General features: G+C 35.4%; 1 protein-coding gene across 3 annotated transcripts in view; it reads right to left on the bottom strand.

The window, feature by feature from the left end:
• PCDH7 (protocadherin 7) overlaps positions 1 to 22218 on the bottom strand; it is a 496511-nt gene that overhangs the window by 258731 nt on the left and 215562 nt on the right. For 2 of the 3 annotated variants that reach the window (XM_069068777.1, XM_069068798.1), the window contains exon 2: positions 19267 to 19483. In XM_069068777.1, coding sequence (XP_068924878.1) covers positions 19267 to 19483 — 217 coding nt within the window. The remainder of the gene's footprint in view (positions 1 to 19266; positions 19484 to 22218) is intronic. The other variant, XM_069068787.1, reaches the window with a different exon arrangement.

A 22218-nucleotide genomic window follows, 5' to 3' on the forward strand; every position in this document is an offset into this window, starting at 1 on the left:
ATTATAGGATTTCATAGCCTTGGTCCCTTTCTCATTGAAAACCTTTTTTCTGTTCTATAAGGAGTTTCTTAAAACTTTATTCTTTATAGCCCTGATTTTTTTTTAAGAAATACAACTATAAATTACATATCATACAGAAAGACACACCAAGGAAACTAGTAGGAAGGTAAAGGTTCCCTTGGTTTCTGACTTTCTTTGATTGATAAGAGTTGAGCAGAATATGTAAAGTATAAAGAGTTTTGAAATTTTCTTCCTTAATAAGGATGCTTCTGCCTGACCTGCAGGACCTTGTGGAGGAGATAGTAATTCAAGAACTCCTCTGAGCAAATAAATCCTGAATAAACAGCTACTTGATTACCATTATAAAGGCATAATATGGAACCCGTGCATTTGTCCTGTTTGGTTTTGTATTGCATTGTTTCAGATTTTCATGGGTTCAACTTCTTTTACAGTAATTATTGTACATCAGATGCACTTTTTTTTCAAAAACATGGCTTATTAAAATTTAATGTGGCATTTAATTAGTGTGTATATGATATACATGTTACACACACATAATAATTAGCATTTGTATAGTGCTTTAAGATTTGCAAAGCACTATAACTATTAACTCACTTTATCGTCACAATAATCCTGGGACACAGGAGCTATCAGTATTCCTATTTTAGAAATGAGGAAACTGAGGCAGAATTACATTAAGTGACTTGCTGCCAAAGGTCACGCAGCTAAGTGTCTGAGGCAAGGATTGAACTCAGACCCTCTTGACTCTAGTACTCTACCATTACATTATACATACATTTCACCTTTACAACATCGCTTGAATACACTTCCTTCTCTGCTCTGACACTGTCACCACTATGAAACAGGCACTCATTACCTCACACCTGGACTACTGTAATAGCTTGCTGGTGGGTCTGCCTATCTCAAGTCTCTCTTCACTCCAATCCATCTTCTATTCACCACCAAAATAATTTTCCTAAATTACAGATCTAATCATGTCCCTATTGCCTCCAGAATCAAATAGAGAATCCTCTATTTGGCATTCAAAGACCTTTCTCATCTAGTACCATCTTGCCTTTCTGACTCTGCTCTCTATGTACTCTTTGATCCAGTGACACTGGTCTACTTGCTGTTCCACTAACAAAATACTCTATCTCTCATCTCCAGTCCATTTTCTCTGGTTGTTCACCATACCTGGAAGGCTCTCCTTCCTTCACTCTGACTACTGGCTTCCCTGGTTCCTTCAAGCCCCAAGGAAAGTGGCATCTTCTACAGGAAGCCTTTCCCAACCTCTCAATTCTACTTCCTTCCCTCTCTTATTTCCTACATATGCTATTTACAGCCTGTTTGTACATACTTGCTCTTTTGTTATCTCCCCCATTATATTCTGAGGCAGTGACCTGTCTTTTGCCGATTTTTGTATACCTAGCACATATCACAGTTTCTGACATATAGTAGGTGTTAATAAATGTTTACTTGATGACACATATGTGAGGTGGTAAACAGCTCCACCCCACCCTACCTAAAACATATGCTAATAGATTATGATATCTCAATAATATATTTTGCTGAGGAGTGGGATTTGAAGTAGGCTCATTTAGTAAAGTAGCAAAAAGGCTGTTCATCAATGAGAAAGTGAGTATTATAGCAAGGTTTTTCTGCCACGTTTCATGCTCAGAAAAAAGTATGATAGTAAGGCTCCAGTGAATGTATTCACTGAATAAATTATGCCAATTTCACACATCTCTGGATCCTCTAAACCTATTAGATTACATTTTTAAAGAATATGCTTCATCTATTCATATTGGAGAAGGAAATGGTAAGCCACTCTAGCACCTCTGCCAAGAAAACCCAAATGAGGTCACAGTCAGACATGACAGAAATGACTGAACGACATCCATACAGTTTCCAAATATTCAGAAAAAAATCAACCTATATGTCATTCTTTTTTTCTTGCTCTTAGCATTCTTGAGAAAATAAATAATATAATAACATGGATTACAAGTGTTTAGAACATTTCTGAACTACTTAGCCCCATCAGATTCCCCTTAGTTTGTGATGTTTGTACAGCAATTGCGATGCTTCCAATATGGTCTGAAAATATGTGAATATACATTAAGAAAATATGGATAACATATATTCTATCTGCAATTCATGGATAGATATAATATTTCCAAGACTTTCTTTGCTCCCATGGAACAACAGAAAAATGACAATAATCTCACCATTATAAGTATTAAAATGCTATGCTACAATCTATCAAAAAACAAGCATCAGGGGCGGCCAGGTGGCTCAGCAAGTAAGAGCACTGGCTCCAGTGTCGGGATGACCTGGGGTTCAAATCCGGGCTCAGATACTTAGCACTACACCCAGAAATAACTGGCCATGTAACCTTAAGCAAGTTACTTAACCCCGATTGCTTAAAAAACAACAACAACAACAATAACCATGTTCCTTTTGAAGGCCAGGAACTACTCAAATGCTGTGGATACAGAGGAAAAAAGTAAACCTTCCCTGCTTTCAATGAGCTTACTCTCAGTGAAAACAATGCATATATAAGGGAAACCAAAATATTTAGAATTCAATACAAATTAATTCAAAGAGACATAGAAAACTGGGAGATTAGGAAAAGTACCACTTAGGAAGTAGATTTTGAGATGAGCTTTGAAGGAAATGAGAAGAAAGTACATTCCAAGCATTGGAATCAGGATGTTCAAAGGCACAAGGTAGGAATGTGAATCACATCTTACAAGGATCAATAAATAGGCCTTTTGGGCTTAAATAAAGAGTTTATTGAGGATGGTAATACATAATGAGCCTGGAAGATTGGTTGAACTATACTGAAAGGGGTTTTAAAAGTCAAACAAAGTTGTTGGTATTTTATTCTAGAGACAATAAGCAATCATTGTAGCTTATTGAGCAAAGAGGGGACATGTCACATTCCTGGCTCTTTCTCTTTTAAAATACTTTAAATTATATAAAGGGTTCCATAGAATGAATTCTGTTCTTTTAAGAACACTGATTTACCACGTCCATGGAGGATGATTTAAGAAAGTGAGAGACTGAGGTAAGGGGACAATTTCTAAGGGTGTTCTAATACCCCAAGCAAGAGATGGTAAGGACTCAAAGCAGAGTTATAGTCATCTGAATAGAGAGAAGGGAACAGATGCAAGAATTGTTTTGGAGGTGGAATTGACAAGCCTTGACAACTAATTGAAAATGGAGGATGTGAAAGATGGAAGCATTGAGGATGACTAATAGGTTACAGTATTGTATAACTAGAAACAGTGGGGTGTGCTCAACAGAAATTGGGAAATTGGAAAGAAGGGGTGGAGAAGATAATGAATTCTTTTTGGAAAAGGGGAGTTTTAGATGCGCACTGGACTATCTATTAGAAACATCCAATATTCAACTGTAAAAGACTTAGCTACTGTAATGGTAATGTAATTTGAATTTGAAGATCCCTTTGTGTTGGCAAAGGTAGCAAGTACTTAACACTTAGTAATTGATCAAGCCTCTGTTGGGGAAACAGAAGGTATGAACTCCTGTCTCCTGTTGCTGATGTAATAGGAAGGGGTTGGCTGAAACAGGAAGCTAATGCTGTGAATATAAAGAAAAGCCCCAGAAAGGAAGAGTTAGATCTTCTTGGAGCAGGCTTTGTGAAGGCAGAAGCTGATGCCACCAGGGAGTTTGAAGAAGAGCCGAGAAGGCTAAAGAGGAAGGATGGAGAGAATGATTTTGATTTGGAAAACCTGGATGAAGTGATTTTGATTCTGGGAACCAGCTGAAACTTCTGATGAATCCAAGGGCCAGCCTGAGCTACTGAGGCTGTTGAGGATTTCCAAGGGCCAGCTGGAGCTGCTGAAGACTGAGGAAGCATGACTGTGATGCTGGTACTTTGCATGAACCTGTGGCTGGCTTTGTTAAGCCTTGTCTTCCCAGGAACAGAGACTGTGAAGGATTTGAGATAGACTGGACACTGTGAGCCCCAATGTGGAGCAAGAACTGCATAGAGAGCTGGACAACGAGCTGGGAGCTGTCTGCCTTTGAACCCAGGTGATAGTTTGTTGAATACAGGTAGGATCTGGGACCATGGAAGAGGATCCTGTGAATCCAAGAAACCACCCTGAGTCAATCTTTACTTGGATACTGTGTACTGACTAAGAAGATTAAAATTTACTAGTGACCTAGGGGTGGAGGGTCTGTATATTTTCTGATGATTGAATAGTGAATGATGAAGGATGACTGATTGACTAAATGATTGTACTTAATGATTGATGACTGAATAAGTCATTTATAAGATTTGTAACCTAGTATGGCCCATGAGCAGAAAACTTTGCTATTGTACTTTGTGACTGGATTAAGGATTTTGTGAATGCTTGAGTTACTAAATGATTGTTCTTTTTTCAAAACTTTGTGAACACTGTAGTAGAAACTGTGTGGCCATTTTCTGTGATAAGTTATAATATTGTGAGTGCTGTACTTTGATTTACTGTGAAAGTTTTGCTTTGATTTGTTATGGAATAAACAGTGTTTACTATACTGTGTAATCAGAACCTTAAAAGCTGTTCACAGTAGCATTCTTCTGGAAAGTGGCTCGTGCTTGGCACAGCTACTCCTATCAAGACAAAAATCCAACACAATTCCAAAGGTTCCATGGTGAGAAGTGCTATCCACCTCCAGAGAAAACTGATGAATTCTGAATGCAGATTAAAGCATGGCTTTTTAAAATTTTTCTTGTTTTATTTTATGGTCTGTGTTTTCCTTTTGCATGACGTAACATGTATAATCAATATCAAACTGTTTGCCTTCATAAATGGGGAAGCAGGAGGAAGAGAACATAAAACTCAAATTTGTTTTTAAATGATCTTTTAAAAATTTACATGGAATTGGGAACTATTTAATGAAATAAATAAAAGCATATTTTTAAAAAGAGAAAAAAATTAATATTTATGAAGTGACCTTAATATTTAATGATTAACTCTATATTTTCCCAGTTGCTGAATTTACAAGTCTTTGTCAATAAAATCACCCACATAGTGCTATACATTAACGAAATTAGAATATGTGTAATGAAAGCAAAGAATTGATAAAAAAAAAATTTTAAATTTTCTGTACTCAATTTTTAAAATATCTTTGAATTTGACCTTCATGGAAATATATCTGTAGAAATATACTGGTTTTTCTTTTATCATAATAAGGTGCTTCTATTCTCTTAGTCAAGTGATCAGGAGTATTTCTTTTTGCCTTTTTTTAGGGCAATTGGGGTTAAATGACTTGCCCAAGGTCACATGGCTACTTTATTCTGTTAAGTGTCTGAGGCCCGATTTGAACTAAGGTCGTCCTGAATCCAGGGCCAGTGTTCTATTCACTGTGCTACCTAGCCACTGCACTCCCCCCCTTTTTTTTTGCTTCTTGGAAGGGGGAAGGCAGGGCAGTTGGGGTTAAGTGACTTGCCCAAGGTCACACAGCTAGTAAGTGTGTCAAGTGTCTGAGACCAGATTTGGACTCAGGTCCTCCTGACTCCAGGGCCGGTTCTCTATTCACTTCATCACATAGCCGCCCCCTGAGGAGTATTTTTTAAAAGTGAAGGACTTAATGTTTATTATAAACTAAATTTTATCATTTTATATAACAAAATAATATATAATAAAAATCACTCAGCAAGCATTTATAAATGATTACTGTGTGCTAGGTACAATGCTAAGCCCTGAGGTGACTTGTTTTTTAAAGAAAAACAATCTCCTCTCTCACTGAGCTTAAATTTTAATCATGGGTGATACCAAATACAAATATGAATAGGCATATATAATACTGATACGGAGTAGATAGATGATAGCTTACACTAAATGTAAGAGCTGAGGGAAAAGAAAATAGAGGACACACAACAAAATCATATACCATACTCTGATCTTCCATAGGGCAAGCTTAAGTCAGATTAAAGAAAGAATTATTTGATAAAGAAAGATATTAAAATAGAAAGTTATGGACTATATTTTTCTCTAGGATTCTATCAAAATAGGACAGCAGTCCATTAGTTGGGAGGGAGGTGTTTAAGCCAGTATTAGAGAAACATAGTTGAGAATATCCACAATTTTCCTCTGATTCTATAGAGATGTTTGATTAAAATGAGAGAGAGAGAGAGAGAGAGAGAGAGAGAGAGAGAGAGAGAGAGAGAGAGAGAGAGAGAGAGAGAGAGATTGAGACATGGAATGAGAATGATGGACATGTGGGAGAGGCTAATATGCTGGGGAGTACAAAATAATTAAAGACAAGTGGGACCTAAGAGACATACTCTGTGGCTTTCTTCCATATGCTTCCTTCAAAAATTGAAAGGGGGCAGAAACACTCATCATATGGCTAAACTTGAATAGTAAAAGAATAAAAAAAAATTTCTTTCGTTTTTAACAGGATAAAGAATAAACAACAGGAACTAAGTAATCAAGTTAGAGCTCCTGCCCTTTATACCTTAAAAGACCTTAAGAAATGCACCCATTAAAACCACTATGTCCACGAACAATTGATAACACTAATTTAATAGCTACTTGAACAGGGGGCTTGGATAAAATCCAGACATAGACTGCAAAAGAAAGCCATATGGATTTGATTTCAGAAAGAAGGATAAAAACAGTCTGTGGTTAAAATAGACAAGGGCTAGGAATTGGTTTTAGATCTTCATTATAATGGAATATAGAGATGAACTGAAAGACTCAAATGTTGTCCAGGAAACTAGAAGGAGTTCTCAAAATTGACTACTTAAAGAACCAGTGAAGGCTGAATATAATTAAGCATGCTAAATAGTCTACTGTAGGAAGTCGGGGGCAGGGGAATATTCAAGAAGAAACTGCACTGTCTAAAAGTTGCTTACTGTTGCCCACTGAAAGACAATATTTTAAACATGTACCTATACCTAAAATCAAGGCTTATCAATTAGTAATGACAAATTGTTGTAAACTAGAAATTCAAATACTTTCAAGCTGATTCTAGGTTGATATTAATGTAAAATATCTGGATAATTCAGGTCAAAATTAGATCTTAATCAGAATTATCTGAATAATTTGGGGTTTTCTTTGCCAAGATACTGGAATGGTTTGCCATTTCCTTTTCCAGCTCATTTTACATATGAGGAAACAGGCAAATGGGGTTAAAGGATTTGACCAGAGTCATACAACTAGTAAATGTCTGAGGCAAGATTTGAACTCAGGAAGATGGAGTTTTCCTGACTCTGGGACTGGCACCCTATCAACTGTGCCATCTAGCTGCCCCTTAGGTAGATTACTTTTGTTTTTATAGGACTCTCATAACACTCAACATTTACTAATGTGGTTTCTAGGTAAGACAAATGCTAAGCTCCCATGATACATGAAAAGGACTGCATCTTCATGTAAAATTTTTCTTAGGCTACAATACAGGATTGAGAATCACAAAATCCTATATTAACAGAACTTTACATATAACTATGGGCAAGTCTCTTAATGTCTCTGAAACTTGGCTTCTTCATCTGTAAAACTATGGCAAATACCACCTGTTTTTTTTCATAGGATTTCATTGAAATTATGTATAGTACTTGACAAAGTTCAAAGTACTAAGTAAGTTTCATCTACTATTAGATAATGAAAAAAGAAGAGGTGAAAGACACCACCCTTTTAAGCACTGCTTTCTATGGTTATGTCCATGTCAATGTCAAAAGTCTGCCATATACAAAAGCTCTCTGGTGTACTATGCATATAAAAGCAAACTGGAATTAGATATTTCTTGCACTACAAAATTAGTGTTTATTCCCTTGTAAAGGCAGGGTTTTTTATTATTTTTTGTTGCAATGGACATAGTGATATCCAAAATTTATTATTCTCTTGCAATGTCACACATCTAAGAAATAATAAATAAAATCTCATCAATAATAGCAATATATATATATATTCACAGAGTTGATCCATAACTACAACTTGATTCAATTTTCTTTTCAGGTGAGATATTTACATTATTTCCTATTATAAAATGCTAATACTATAATAACTAAAAACAAAGTGTTGATTTCTAATCTACTAGAGTATATTGTATTTCAGAAGTTATCCCACATCAGGGTATTAGCAGTGACCTTCATTTTTTTCCATAATACTTGACAGCAGATCAAGAAAGAAAAAATAGATTTGTAAACATTTAAAAAATGTTGAATTTGGTACTGCAAAAGAATCTCAATAGTGTGTTGTGATGGGGAAAGGCCACGGTATTACTTGTTTGCTTTCTAAATAATCAAAAAAGTTTTACAGTTGATTTACCAAATTAAATTTTCTTCTCTGCTACCACACTGATATTTCAGTTCAAAGACACTTCTCATCCATTTCTTTGAATGGCTTTGAAGGTGAACTAAGAGAAAGCAGTTATATCCTGGCAACTCTCCAAGATCAGGCACAGAATTCTGGGTTAGAAGGATTATAACAATAACTCTAGGCTGAGAATTCTTGCTGTGATCTTTTAATTGTCCAGATTCTTTCTTACACTGGTAGAGTTCACTAGTGAGCTCTCTTATTCCATAAGTATATAGATGAGTTTAAAAGTGCTATTATTAAAATTTCCTGCAATGTCTTAACAGAGCAACAGAATATGATAAATGCCACATAAAACATCGCCACCACTTCCTAATTAGAAACAAACAACCAACAAGCATTTAGTGAAACACCTACTTAAGGCTATGTATACATTAAGTTTCATACTGGGAAAACTTTCTCTGATCTCAACAAAGTTGACGGAAACAGCAACACAGAAGGTAGATACTTTAAAATAGAAGTGCAAGAATGTCAGATTTTCAAACAGCTGAGAACTCTAACTCTTCTGTTTTATCTCCTTCAAAAAATATTTCCATCAACTAGCCACAGACCTCATGTGAACATACCAAATCCAAACTGAATGGTTTTGTGTTTACTTACTAAGGAAATTCTATTTAAATATGACACATAGTAAACATTCTAAGTTCACATGACTGGAGCATATATCCTCATTACCTTTTACTGAGTAACTTCAAATGGACTTTCTTATTTAATAGGAATGAGAAATCATCTAGCTTATAAATCATCTGGTCTAAAAATTGTGATTCTCTTTTTTCTCTTTTTAACTGCTCCATCACTATCACTGCATGAACAAAAGGGGCTGTGTTGTATTTTACTTTGTCTCAAGTGACTTTCAAGATAACTCTGGAATGCCAATTCTCATCTCAGTGCTTCAATTAGGCATCAAGGTAGGATAAACATTCTTGTTTGAGGATGACATTGTGCTAATTTTATTAAGTCCAAGAATGCTACAGAGCCTGAGATCATTGCCATCATCATCATCATCATCATCAATTTCATCATCACAACTAGCACTGATATAGTGCTTAAAGGTTTATAAAGCATTTTACATATGCTAACTCCCATCTCTTCTACTCTCTCAGGTAGGTGTCATTATCATCCCCATTTTATAGATAAGGAAACTGAGGTTCAGAGAGAGGGAGGTTATGTGAGGGTCACATGGCTATAAAGTAGGGCAGAATCTGACAAAAATTTCTAACCCTGAGTACAGGACATAAGTTACTATGTCAGTTAGCTGTCACACTACAGTACCTACATGCCATATAGTTATAACCATTCAAAAGTTTGATATCCATCCACACAAGACACAACAGTCTCTAAAGAACTGAACATAAGCATCATAATGTAGTGGTGCACGGTGAGTGCAAGCAGGCTTTAATGTATAACAAAGAAGGACCATCAAAAATTAACAAGAAGAAAGAATATAAATCGCATAATGGTAAATAAACATGAGGTAGGTATATGACAAGGGCAAGAGATAATAAGCAGACAGCCTGAGTTTTTCTCTATCTAAGAGACAAGAGAGGAGGCTGCCACATACCACGTGTTTTTTTTATCCCCTTTGTGGAACACTGATAAGAGGACATGGGTGAGAGAAGCACAAGACAGCCAGGCATGGATGGATTATGATTTTTGTTAATGGAAGGAACACTCAAACTGATGAGATCATGGCACCACTTCAGAACATGAATAATGAGAAAACATACACTGATAATAAAGCAACATGATATAGATTGAAATGATATTTAGCAGATCCATTTTGTCTAAGAAACAAGGGTTCAAAATAGTCTTAACAGAGGATCTATACTTTCAAAACTGGAAAAAAAAAAGATGAGCCAAGAAACTAAAGACCAAACGTGTTAGAAAAATGCTAAAAAAAAAAAAGAAGGGAAGGGAAGAAGGTGAGAAAGGGGTAGATAATCAAAATAAGTATTCAATCAGCACAAAAAGCACAGAGTAGCATCATGAAGAATAAATCCTGTCAAACTAATCTAATCTGCTCTTTTCCAAGAAGGCAGGAACAGACTTGGCGTATTAAAGCAAAGAAAAATGAGTAACGTAGCTTGGCCTCAAAAGGAGATTCTGGGGCTTTACTGAATTGAAAAATACTATCTACAGAGACCTTGGGGAGGACACCCAAATAGCTGGAGGCAAGGTGTGATGAGGGATCAAGAAAATCATAAAGTGATCTTTAGAAGAACTTAGAGGTGGATTCATGGTTAACATTTGCGTTAATTATTTCTATAAAAGCCTAACAGCAGTGTTATATAACAAGCATCTAGAACTATTTTTTTAAAACCCACACAGAACACGGGAGTGATGACTTTCTATAAAGAGCTGACCATGTTCAAATTAATAATACAAAGTATAAGAGCACAGGATATAAACAAGGATATAAGAAATATTTTCAATGAGTGAATTTAGTAAAAATTCATTTGTTAGCAAAATAGGTAGTTGAAGATGAAACAATTTAGCAAGTACAGAAAAATCAAGACTTTACTGGGAGGCAGAAGAGTAACTTGCCAATGTTACTTTCAGATCCAACATTAACTATATACTTCCTTCAAACATCACAGTACTTTGGAAAATTACCCATAAAAGTACAAAGTAAAAGTAAGAAGCCTAAATCCAAATTAGAATTTAAAATAGCAATGCATACTGTATATGTTATCAGTACATGATTAATACTTTTAAATAAGGCAAATGAAGATTGGGATACTGGTAGAAATGCTAATTATTCATAATTTCTTTCTTATTTTTGCCATATGTTACCAATTCACATTCTCAATGGGAAATGAATAGTTACTAATACTATAACTTAGACATCTCACACTAAATAAATTATGATTGCATCTTAAATAATTTATTGTCATATCTACATATACACACATTCATTCTTTGGTTCAGGGGGAGGGGGAAAGGCAGGGCAATTGGGGTTACATGACTTGCCCAAGGTCACACACCTAGTAAGTGTTAAGTGTCTGAGGTCTGATTTGAACTCAGGTCCTCCTTACTCCAGGGCAAGTGCTTTATTAACTGTACCACCTAGCATAATAGCAAGCATGGAAGTGGTTCACACATTGCTTCAGCTATTGAATTAATACCTTGTTTCAGTCTGTTAAGAAATAGAACGTGTGAACTCCTAGGGAGGAGCTAATGATTGTATAAGGAGAGCCCCATGGCTAGAGACAGCAGGAGCTGAAAAGACGACTCTTGTAGTGGCAGAGTCAAGGGGAACACTTGTGGTATTCCGGCACTCTGTTTACTCTCTCTGTGCTTACGTTTGTTTGTGATACTTTGTATAGAAGCCCTGGGGACTTACTGGAAGCCCTGAAAAAAGATTTTCTGGTTGTATTCTTACAGAAGTCCTGGAGGAAGGTTTTGGAGGTCCTGGGACTTTACTGATGATTTGTGCTGACCTCTTGGACCTTGTTTGTGGGTCAATGTTGATTTCTATGTTGATGATTTGTGTTAAGTTCTCAGATCTTGTTGGTGGGTCTGAGTTGATTTCAGGCAGATAGTGAATTGATGATGGTTCTGTTAAGCTTTGTCTTCCCAGAAACAGGAACTGTGAGGGATTTGAGGTGGACTGGACACTGTAAACTTCAACATACAATGGGAACTGGACAAGGAGCTAGACAAGGAACTGGGAGCTGCCTGCCTTTGAACCCAGGTGACAGTGGGAGCTGGGACCATGGAAGAGGAACCATGGAAGCCAAGAGCCAGCCTTGAGTCAAGTTGAAAGAAGACTTTACTTGGGTACTGTGTACTGACTGAGAAATTGTAAATTTACTAGTGACCTAGGGGTGGAGGGTCTATGTATTTTCTTATGATTGAATAGTGAATAAGGAAAGATGATTGATTGACTAAATGATTGTACTTAGCGATTGATGACTGAATAAGTAATTGATTTGTAACCTACTATGCATGAGTGGAAAACTTTGACTACTGTACTTTGTGATTGAATTAAGGATTTTGTGAATGCTTTAGTTACTAAATCACTATTCTTTGTTCAAAACTTTGTGACCATTTTCTGTGATAAGTTTTTGTGAATACTATATTTTGATTTTTCTGTGATAAGTTGTCATATTGTGAATGCTGTACTTTGATTTACTGTGAAAGTTTTGCTTTGATTTGTTATGGAGTAAATAGTGTTTACTATATACTGTTCTGATTACACTGTTCACAGTAGGATTCTTCTGGAAAGCTGCTCGTTCCTGGAATTACATCTAGCCATCCCCAGAACTTCTGTTTAGTCCCTTAAGCAATGTGGTAAAGACTGTTAATTCTGTGGAAATGACGGGGCCCATCACTGTACCTGACTCTTGGTTGTCACTTGTCTGAAGCCATGATAAGGGCCTTAGAACCATTTTCCACATCTCTATTTTTCATTGTTTAGCTGATAGTGTCTTTTCATCCATGGTTAGCTTGGGCCTGATTTGTATTTGAATGTATGTAATTAGGTATTTTTATGTTGTCTCTCCAACAGAATGTAAGTTCTTCAAGGGCAAGAACTATATCACTTTTGTCTTGATACTCCCACCTCTTAGCCCAGTACCTGGCATATAGCAGATGCTTAATAAATTCTTATTTATTATCCTATTATTATCTTAATAAATTCTGATTGATTCATTCCAGTCTCTCCCTGGATTAGAAATGCTTGGGGGCTTTGCTAAAGTGGGATTTCTATATACCTCATGACCAGTTGCAGGTTACTAGTCACTTCACATTTTTATCTACATAAGAAAGGGATCTTGCATTTGGAATACTGACACCTAAGGTAGAAAAAGTGGGCCTGACATTAAAGAAAGATAATGATTTACCTCCAAAAAATGTTACCTTGAAAACATGTAACACCTTCTGTCTAATTTAAGATATTACAATTACACCATGTAGAACTTTGTGGAGATAATTTAGGCATGTATGTGAATTGGGGGATGATCCTTGTGTATATTTTGTGTCTCTCTTATTAGACTAAAAGATCCTTGAAGGCAGTCTCTGGGTCTTTTGGTTCACCCCAGAATTTATTATAGTGCTTTTTTTTAAAATAAAGTAGAAGGTACTTAATAAAAACTTGCTGTTTTGTTTAGTGAATAAAATTAAGGAAATGGAAGCAAATAGCTCTGTCCAATATTCAGTCTGAATTCAATTAAATTGGTTGTTTTGTTGACTATTGACACATAGCAGAGAGCACAAATTTAGGCAACAATCAGTCCTTTCTCTGGATGCAGTATGAGAAACAAGGTTGGATACTGAAATATCCTTTCATCTCCATCCAGAGGACAAGTCCATACAATCCCTTGTACCTGTCTTCTTTCTCCCACACATATGTCAATGGGTTTATTAAGACCAATGACACTTAAAATCACAAAGATTACAGTAACTTTGAAAAAATAATGAAGAAAACTTCTCAGATTTAAAGTAACTACATGGAAGAGTAATCCACAGTGCACTTATAAAGGACACCAATGTGGACATAAGAAGCAGGTTTTATTGATTGCAAAATGAATGGAGTTTATAGTTTATAAAACAAATGTCAGGGGCTCTTCCTTATGTATATTGTCTTGTTTGGTGATCTCACTGACTCTCTTATTTCAAATTATTATAGTGTGTAGATGACTCCCAAATCTACATCTCCACCATCACCAATTAAACGCACCATTACTCAGGTCCTGTATTTCCATCTTGCTGCTGTACAGCTTTTGGATGTCCTGGATGTCCAAAAGCACCCCAAATTCTAGGTATATAAATATGAACTTGTTATCTTCCTCCAAAACCTAGGCCTCTCCTTAACATCTCTGTTTCTATTGATGGGAAGCCAGTTCTCCCCATTGCCCAGGCTGATAACCTTGGAGTCAGCTTGGACTTATTTTTCTCCCTCACTCCACACATAATCAGTTTTCAAAAGCCATAGATTTTATCTTCACAGTATCCCTTGCCTTTTGTCCCCTTCTCACACCTTACACTGAAATCACCTTTGTTCAGGTGCTCATCTTCTCTCATCTAGACCATGGTAATTACCTCCTAACTGGCTTTCCTGATTTACTCTAATCTCTTTTCAGTGCAGACTGGTACAGAACTCTTCTAAATGGGTCATCCTGATAATGTCACTCAAAGATTTCCTTTTACCCCTCTCCACTGTCCTCTGATGAAAATAATCTCTCCTTCCTCAGATATCTCAGAGCATTTCATTATGGACCTCTGACTTAAATCACTCATCTCACTGTCAGATCATATTTAAATACACATTCATGACTTTCCCGCCTCCTATAAACCAAACAATAAGCTACTTAAAGTCAAGTATGATTCAGTCCTTGTCTGTGACTCTCTAGTACATAACCCAGTGGCTTGCACAAAGCAGTCACTTAACAAATGTTTGTGAACTGAATGATGCCAATGTAGAAGCAATAATAATTGCATTGTTATAGGAATGGTGGAACTAAGAATGTGGAATATAAAGTAAATATATCCCAAAACTTACTATATTTATGATTATTTCCTTACAAACTAAAAAAAAAGACTTAAGATTTTTATAAATATTAATGTGTAAAGACACAAATTCACACAAAGCAAAAAGTGAATGAAGAGGTACTGAAATTAATTAAGATGTTGCAATGGCTGACTTTCTGACATCATTTAAATTATTTTGAGAAACCTGCCTTAAATAAGTAAAAAAAAAAAGTCATGATTAAAAACAATGAAGACCTAAAAAGCTAGCTATTTTAACAAGAGAAATCAGACACATCATCCATGTCTCTGTTAAATGTCACTGAAATCACTCTGCTTTGATTTTGTAAATATGCTACTGTCTATTTTGGATAGCAAGTATTCAATATCCTTGATTTCCTTGGGGATATTATTGGCAAAATTACACCCAACAAATGGAAATGTGTTTTGTTTCTTTTCTTTTTCATCCTTTACCTAGAAAACATCTACTAAGTCCAAGGCGCAGATGAAGATGGATGGGAGGAGAACCAATATTTAGAAGGTGTTTAAAGGACAGTCAATAGTTTGACCTACACTGTCCTAGCACCTACTCTAGGTGCAGGGCATTGTTGATGTGGTATAACTTAGTGGAGTTTCTACAAGACTCAGTCTGCCCCAATATATTCTCTGTCCGTGTGCTGACCTCCCCTCCAATCTGGACAGAAGTTTCCATCATTCATTGGACTTAAATCACAAATTTATCATCTGTATAGATGGTTTTAGGGAGCAGAAGGGAGTCTTGAGTTTCCGTTAGCCTAGCCACAATCATTCATCAACCTGGCTGTCACCATGGAAGAAACAGAAAGCCTAGAACTGAAGAGGAGCAATACAACAAGGGTAAATATCAGTTCAGTGGTGAGCACAGAATGTAGGAGCTAGAAGTAATCTTAGGGACCAAACCTCTAATTACATCAAGAAACCAAACCTCAGGCAGAGGGTTATTTCTTTAGCATCAAGCAGCACAGGACTGGGTCCCAGGTAGTCTGACTGACTGCAGTCCTCCTCAGATTCAACCAGAGTAGGAACACCAGCATAAAGCATAACAGGGAGTTTTAGTTGTGTGCATGTCTAAGGTGAGAGGCAGACATCATCACAGAGATAGGGGGAAAGCGCAAAACTTCAAAACTGATGGAGAAGGATTGAAAGAGTAAGGAAGGAGGATAAATACTTTACTGAACTAATAGGCAATTTAGTCTTTTAGTTTGATACCTTCCCTGCTCAAAGCCATCTCACCTTCATTATAAATATCTAGACTGGGATTTTCTGCTTTCTTTTAGCTGAGATCTGTTTTACCTAGTCTTGTCAACTCATAGATCTCCTAATATTACCTTTTCATATTCAAGTTCAAAGCAATCATATTGTATTCCTCTTCTCATCCTCTACCACCAAAGATAAAAGGAATATAAGAACATTCAAATGTAAGCTCTCTGAAGGCAGGGACTACTTTGTGTTTGCATCCCCAGTACCTACCACCGTATCTGGTGCATGTTTGATAAGAAATGCTTATTGAATTAATTTATTATTTTGCATGTAATACCTATATGACATGCAATATGGCATATAGTTTATTTAAAAAGAACTGAACATAATGGTCTAATTCCTGCTCCTTCTTGGATTGTGCTAAATGAGAAGATGTAAAAGAAGTCCTCTGATTTACAAATGAGCTGTGATTCATTGCTCATTCCCTTCAACTTTCTAAGATCTCAGGTACTTTCCCTCACTATACTAAGCCATTATAATAACTTGTTTTTATTAGTTGTCCCAGTTTATGCATAGTATGCATCACAACACTGGAAGGCTTTATGTTACTGTGCTGTAAATTATCTTTTCAAACTTTAAAATGAAAATAAAGCCAAAGCAATTAGTTATAACTGCATTGTTTCACACAGGTTGGAATGAAATGGTAAATATTTGAAATTATACCAATTAAGAACAAGGACAACATCCAAAACGGTATTTTCATGGAAAATCCAAATGGAAATCCAATACAAATCCTGATTAAAACCTAACCAAGCAAGACACTCCAGATTACCTGGATTCCAATTAAATATGACAAATGAATATTTGACAGGTTTCAATTCCAATTCTATTTATGTCAGAATGATCCATTAATATGGAAGATGAAATTACCAAATTCCAGGATTCAATTGTACTTTACAGCTAGACAAGTAATCTGAAAACTTGGACCTAACAGAACTCTCCCTCAAATGTCAACTGCTCCATTTAGAGAAACTGAAGTGCATCATTTCTCCTTCTGTCATTACCTACAGAACATTGCTAAAATGAATTTCTGCAAAGCAGATGACAAGCCACTATATAAATCCAGAATTTCAAAAGCAACAGCAAAATCCCAAGGCCAGAAGGATCACTTTCATAATGAAAGCTCTCACCTTTGTTAGGGTTCAAAATAAAGTGACTGTGACTTTTTTTTAAATAAATGGTGCAGAGTGTCCCCTGGGAAGCATTTCAAATTAAGTGTTTTCCCTAATGATAGTCACACCTGTGACTTATTCTATGGCATATTTCCTAAAATGTAACATACATGTGGTACATGATTATGTTTTGGTGAGTTATTTTTATCTTCTTATTTTTTCTAGAAATTGAATATTCATACAAGAACTAAAAACTGTCAAAGTAAGTTGAAGATGACTTATATTATAATAGTCAAGAGGTTAAATCTGTCTACTAATGAAACTAAATGTTTTTAAAAAGCCAAAATAACACATAAATGAATATTTTGCCATTTATAGATTTCTCAGTGGATTAAGAAAATCATTATGTTCAATGAAAACTACTGGTGAGGATTAGAAATTCATTTCAGACTGATAAAGTATATGCTGCCTTCCTCTAAATATGCTCTATAGGTGATACAATTTTCCAGAGGAAACTTATCACTGGCCAAATGATTGCCAACATATATCTTATCTACACAGTCACCAGCATTTCAATTTAAAATTTAAATTCTTAAAATCTATCATGTGTGGCTCCAAAGGGCTCTTCAACTTAAAGACAACATAACAAACTCCTTCTGCCCATATAAATACACACTATCATACACACAGATAAGCATGCCTTCGTAGCCATAAGGCAAAATGCCAATTTGAACCCTGAATAATTAAACAACATGGACCATCAATCATTAGATCCAAGATCAGACCTACTCAGCCAAACAATAATGGTGAATGTTGTCAAAATAATTATTTAATGATTAACTTTAATAATAATTTCACTCTTGGTCAGTTATTCCATTCTATACTATGATGCCCAATTTCAAAGTTGCTATATAAAAAAAAATATCAATTTTTAAACTTCTAATGTATTTATTAATTTGCATATTTTCGCTACAGAAAAGAGTATACTTTTTAAAGGACAGTTTTATTTCAATTTGGGGACAGAATAGGAAAGGACCATCACTAAGCATTAAGCCAATTACTGAACTCATCTAATGCCAGCTTGTGATTTTGTGCTATCATGAAAATACTTGAAAATCTCCTTTCTCCTACATGTAAACATACGTTTCTACCTGTATACATATATGTATATATGTATATACATACATTTGTAATAATTACAAAGATAATCAAAACTTCAGCATTCCACAGACTAACAAAAACCTATTATTTTGGGCATACACTAATAGTAACACTTGTAGTCTAAAAATAAATCTATTATGTGTCCTGGAAAATGTTTTAAATGTTATAAATTTGTAAATGATTTGTTTTTCATTCTCGGCCCTAAAATAAACTGTCACTAAATATTTACTATTTGCTATTCTTTTTTCTTATATAAAAGAATATTAATCCAACACCTCACAACAATATGAGAAAAAAAGGTGTTTCTTTTCTTCCTATATAAATTAGAATATTGCATTAAAGTAGCAAATTCTAATAGAATTGTCATAATATACTATAAACTTTGCCCTCCTCCTCTGACTCTTGTAGTACCTAGTTGAAGCCAAATATAATTTTTGACAATATATTTTCTTAATCCCTGGGAGAAATGAGAGTTGAGCAAGGTGTTTTCATTGCCATTTTTTTTTTCAGTAAGACTGGACATTTGCAGTTGAAGAAATAGTTGCATGACAAAAATGAATAGAAGAAAACGAGTACATGAGGCCTTTATCAATTTCTGTTATAAAGAATTGTGCCTGGATTGTTTCCTCCACATTGACTTACTTCACTGACATTTTTAGAAGCAAATTTACTGTTTCAGAGGAATAGTTTTAAGATAACGGAACAATTTCAGTTGATTTTATTTGTTGAGTTATGATCCCTTATTTGGTATTCCTGCTTTTTAGCAAACCTCATCATTTTAAAATAAAATAGTTTTAGTTTAAGCTATTTTATTTTAGTTTTAGACTGACCTTTCCACAAGTCTACTTATTATGGCTCTCTAGCGTGATTATGTGTGTGAATGTTGTGTTTGTCCCTACCATTTTCCATATGCTCTGCCTCACCAACACTGCCATCCGGCGTAGTCCTCTCATAGTTGTCCTCTGGGAGTGGAAGGGCACCCAGTCTTGGCCCTGATGAACTCTTACTGCTTGGTGTTTCTGACTCCTCCAGCCCGCTGTCATAGCAACTCTGCAATGACCCCTGATGTGGGTCCTGAGGCTGACTCACAACAGAAAACGTCACTCTACGAAATGGCTGCAAGAGAAGAGATTCTGAATGTCACTAATTGTGAAGGTTTTGAAATAATTGATTTTAAAACACGAGTTAATTACAGCAATGCCTATAACTTAATAAGTATATAAAAAGTTAAATATTTTTAAACATTTCATAAATTAGGTGTTATCTTTTGAAATGGATCCATAGAGATCTCTTTCAGAAAAAAAAGGACCATGCAACAGCAATATTACATAAAAATCACATAAAAAATCTTGATTGATACAAGAATAAATTCATACTTGATCACTTTAGAGACTGTCACTTCTGATATAGCTAAAACATATAAACTGTCTATAAAAATTAATGCTTATGATTTTGGAAGTCAACAAGTCAAGTCAACATGCATTTATCAGGTGTCCATTATGTGGCAGGCACTCTACTAAATACTGAGGCTACAAATAAAGGTAAAAACAAAACAAATTTTTTAAATTGTTGTTGTTTTCAAAGAGCTCACAGTATAATAAAAGCTGATGGGAATAAAATTATTGCATATTAAAACTTGCTAATTTTTAAACACTTTTGACAGAAAAAAATATTGTCCATGGTTGGCTATATTTATATCTCACAAAATATCAAGGCTTTACTAAAGGCAAAATGGATAGCAATTATATGACAATGGATGAAAACACTGATCACTATAGACTGATGTTTACTCAAATATTAGATATTACTATGCACATATAATTTTGACCCTGGATTTTCAAAAAATGGAAAAAAAAGTTGGTCATAGACTATAAATGAGGACATTCAGTGGCCAGTCCAAACACTACATTAGAATCCATATACTATTGCGGACAGGAAGACCCCTACAAGGTTGAGTGGGGAAATTGAGGGGATTTACAGAGGAAAACATACAACTATTACACAGGATGTTCAGATTTGCAATCTATACCACTGTAAGGAGTAGCCATATTAATGAGATGACAGATCCATTGGAGTATTGGAGACAATGGATATTTAATTCATTAAACATTTATTAGATACTTTTTATGAGATACAAAGATGAAAACTAATATAGGGTCTGCCCTTAAGTAGCTTACAATCTAATAGAAACTAAGATAGACAGAATTACTATAATATAATATGTTAGAAAATTATTAAGTGCATATTAAATATACAACTGTATTTGAGAAATTCAAGAAGAGAAAGAGAACCTTTAGCTACGGGATCAAGGAAGGTATCTTGGATGGAGTGATGCTAAAGGTGAGGCTTAGAAAAAGGAGAAGAAAGTCAAAAGGTAAAGATGGTTGCAATCCATTCTAGGTAAATGGGTATAAAGATAGGGAATAAGAAGAAAAAAAAATTAGGTCAGAGGACTATCAGTTGATCAACAGGGATGTGGCACAGAGTGAACATAAATTATCAGGTAAGTCCGATTGTCGAGGTTTTTGAATAGCAGGTCTTATAAAGAATTTGGATTATACTTATTGGAAAGAATGAAAGGAAAGAGCATTTAGTAAGCAATGTGCTATACCAGAATAGTGCTAGCACTTTACAAACATTACCTTATTTGATTCTTACAACAACCCTAAAAGGTAGGTGCTATTATTATCTCTATTTTAGAGACAGAGGTTAAGTGTCCTGCTCAGGGTCACATAGCTAGCAAGTGTCTGAGGCCAAATTTGAACTCAAACTTTCCTGACCATAGGCTCAGGGCTTCTAGTTGCCAGCTACTGGTGGTCGATAGCAAACTGCTAGGCTTTTTGAGCACAGCAACACTATGATCATATCTGCATATTATTACATATTTTGGCACTATTTTTAAAGATGGATTGGGTAAGTCAAAGAGGGGGAGGAAGAACTAACTATATTGGGGACAAGAAAAGAATTAGACAACGTGAAGCATCAATGCTCATGGTGAATGAGATAATGATAACTGATGATGGTGATAAATCAGAACTACTCCTGCCAGGAAAAACACCCTTGTGTTAGAAAGTTCTTGATAAAAATAGTTAAAGGGAGTTGAAATCTGATATAAAATATGGAGATAGTAAAAAAAAAAAAAAAGCACCTAGCTACCTTTGGTGAGTTCAAGTTACTAGGCTCCAAAGAGTTATAGGCCACAGGACTGAAAGAATGGTGATGATGATTATCAAGCCCCTGTCAGTAATCTCTGAAAGATCACAGAAAAATGCGAAAGGTGTCATAGGCTTAGGGAAGGGCAAATATTGTCTCAATTAAAAGCAACAACAACCCATAGATAAGAATGGGATCTGTGTTTTATAGATCACTGAACTTGGCTTTGATTCCAGGTAGTAATTTAGAATATATTATAAAAAGGATAGTTAACATATTGAAAAGGAAGTGGTAATCATAAAGAGTTAGCACAGCCTCATCAAGCACAAACTATGCCAGACTAACTTCATTTCATTTTTTGACAGGGGACTAGATCGTGGGTGAGGTATGTAGGGGTTGGGAATGTTGCAGCTAAAATATACCAAGGTTTTAGTGAAACACTTGACCGAGTCTCCCATTCAATTACTATACATAGATACAGGATTGATAATGATATAATTCAGTGGATCTGGAATTAGGATATGTAATAGTTAGTAACAGTACAATATAAAACTGCAAGAAAATCATGAAGTAAAAAGAAAATAAATTACTACATAAAAAGTAAAAAGTCAAACAGTCAATGAACTTCACATTGCCCAGCAGAATTCTCTGCATATAGAACTTACATTCTTACTTTGAGCTTCATGAAAGAGAAATCA

Source organism: Petaurus breviceps, unplaced genomic scaffold (assembly GCF_028583685.1).
Source record: "Petaurus breviceps papuanus isolate PSGF00001 unplaced genomic scaffold, PetGlider_PUasm1.0 140, whole genome shotgun sequence".
Taxonomy (NCBI): domain Eukaryota; kingdom Metazoa; phylum Chordata; class Mammalia; order Diprotodontia; family Petauridae; genus Petaurus; species Petaurus breviceps.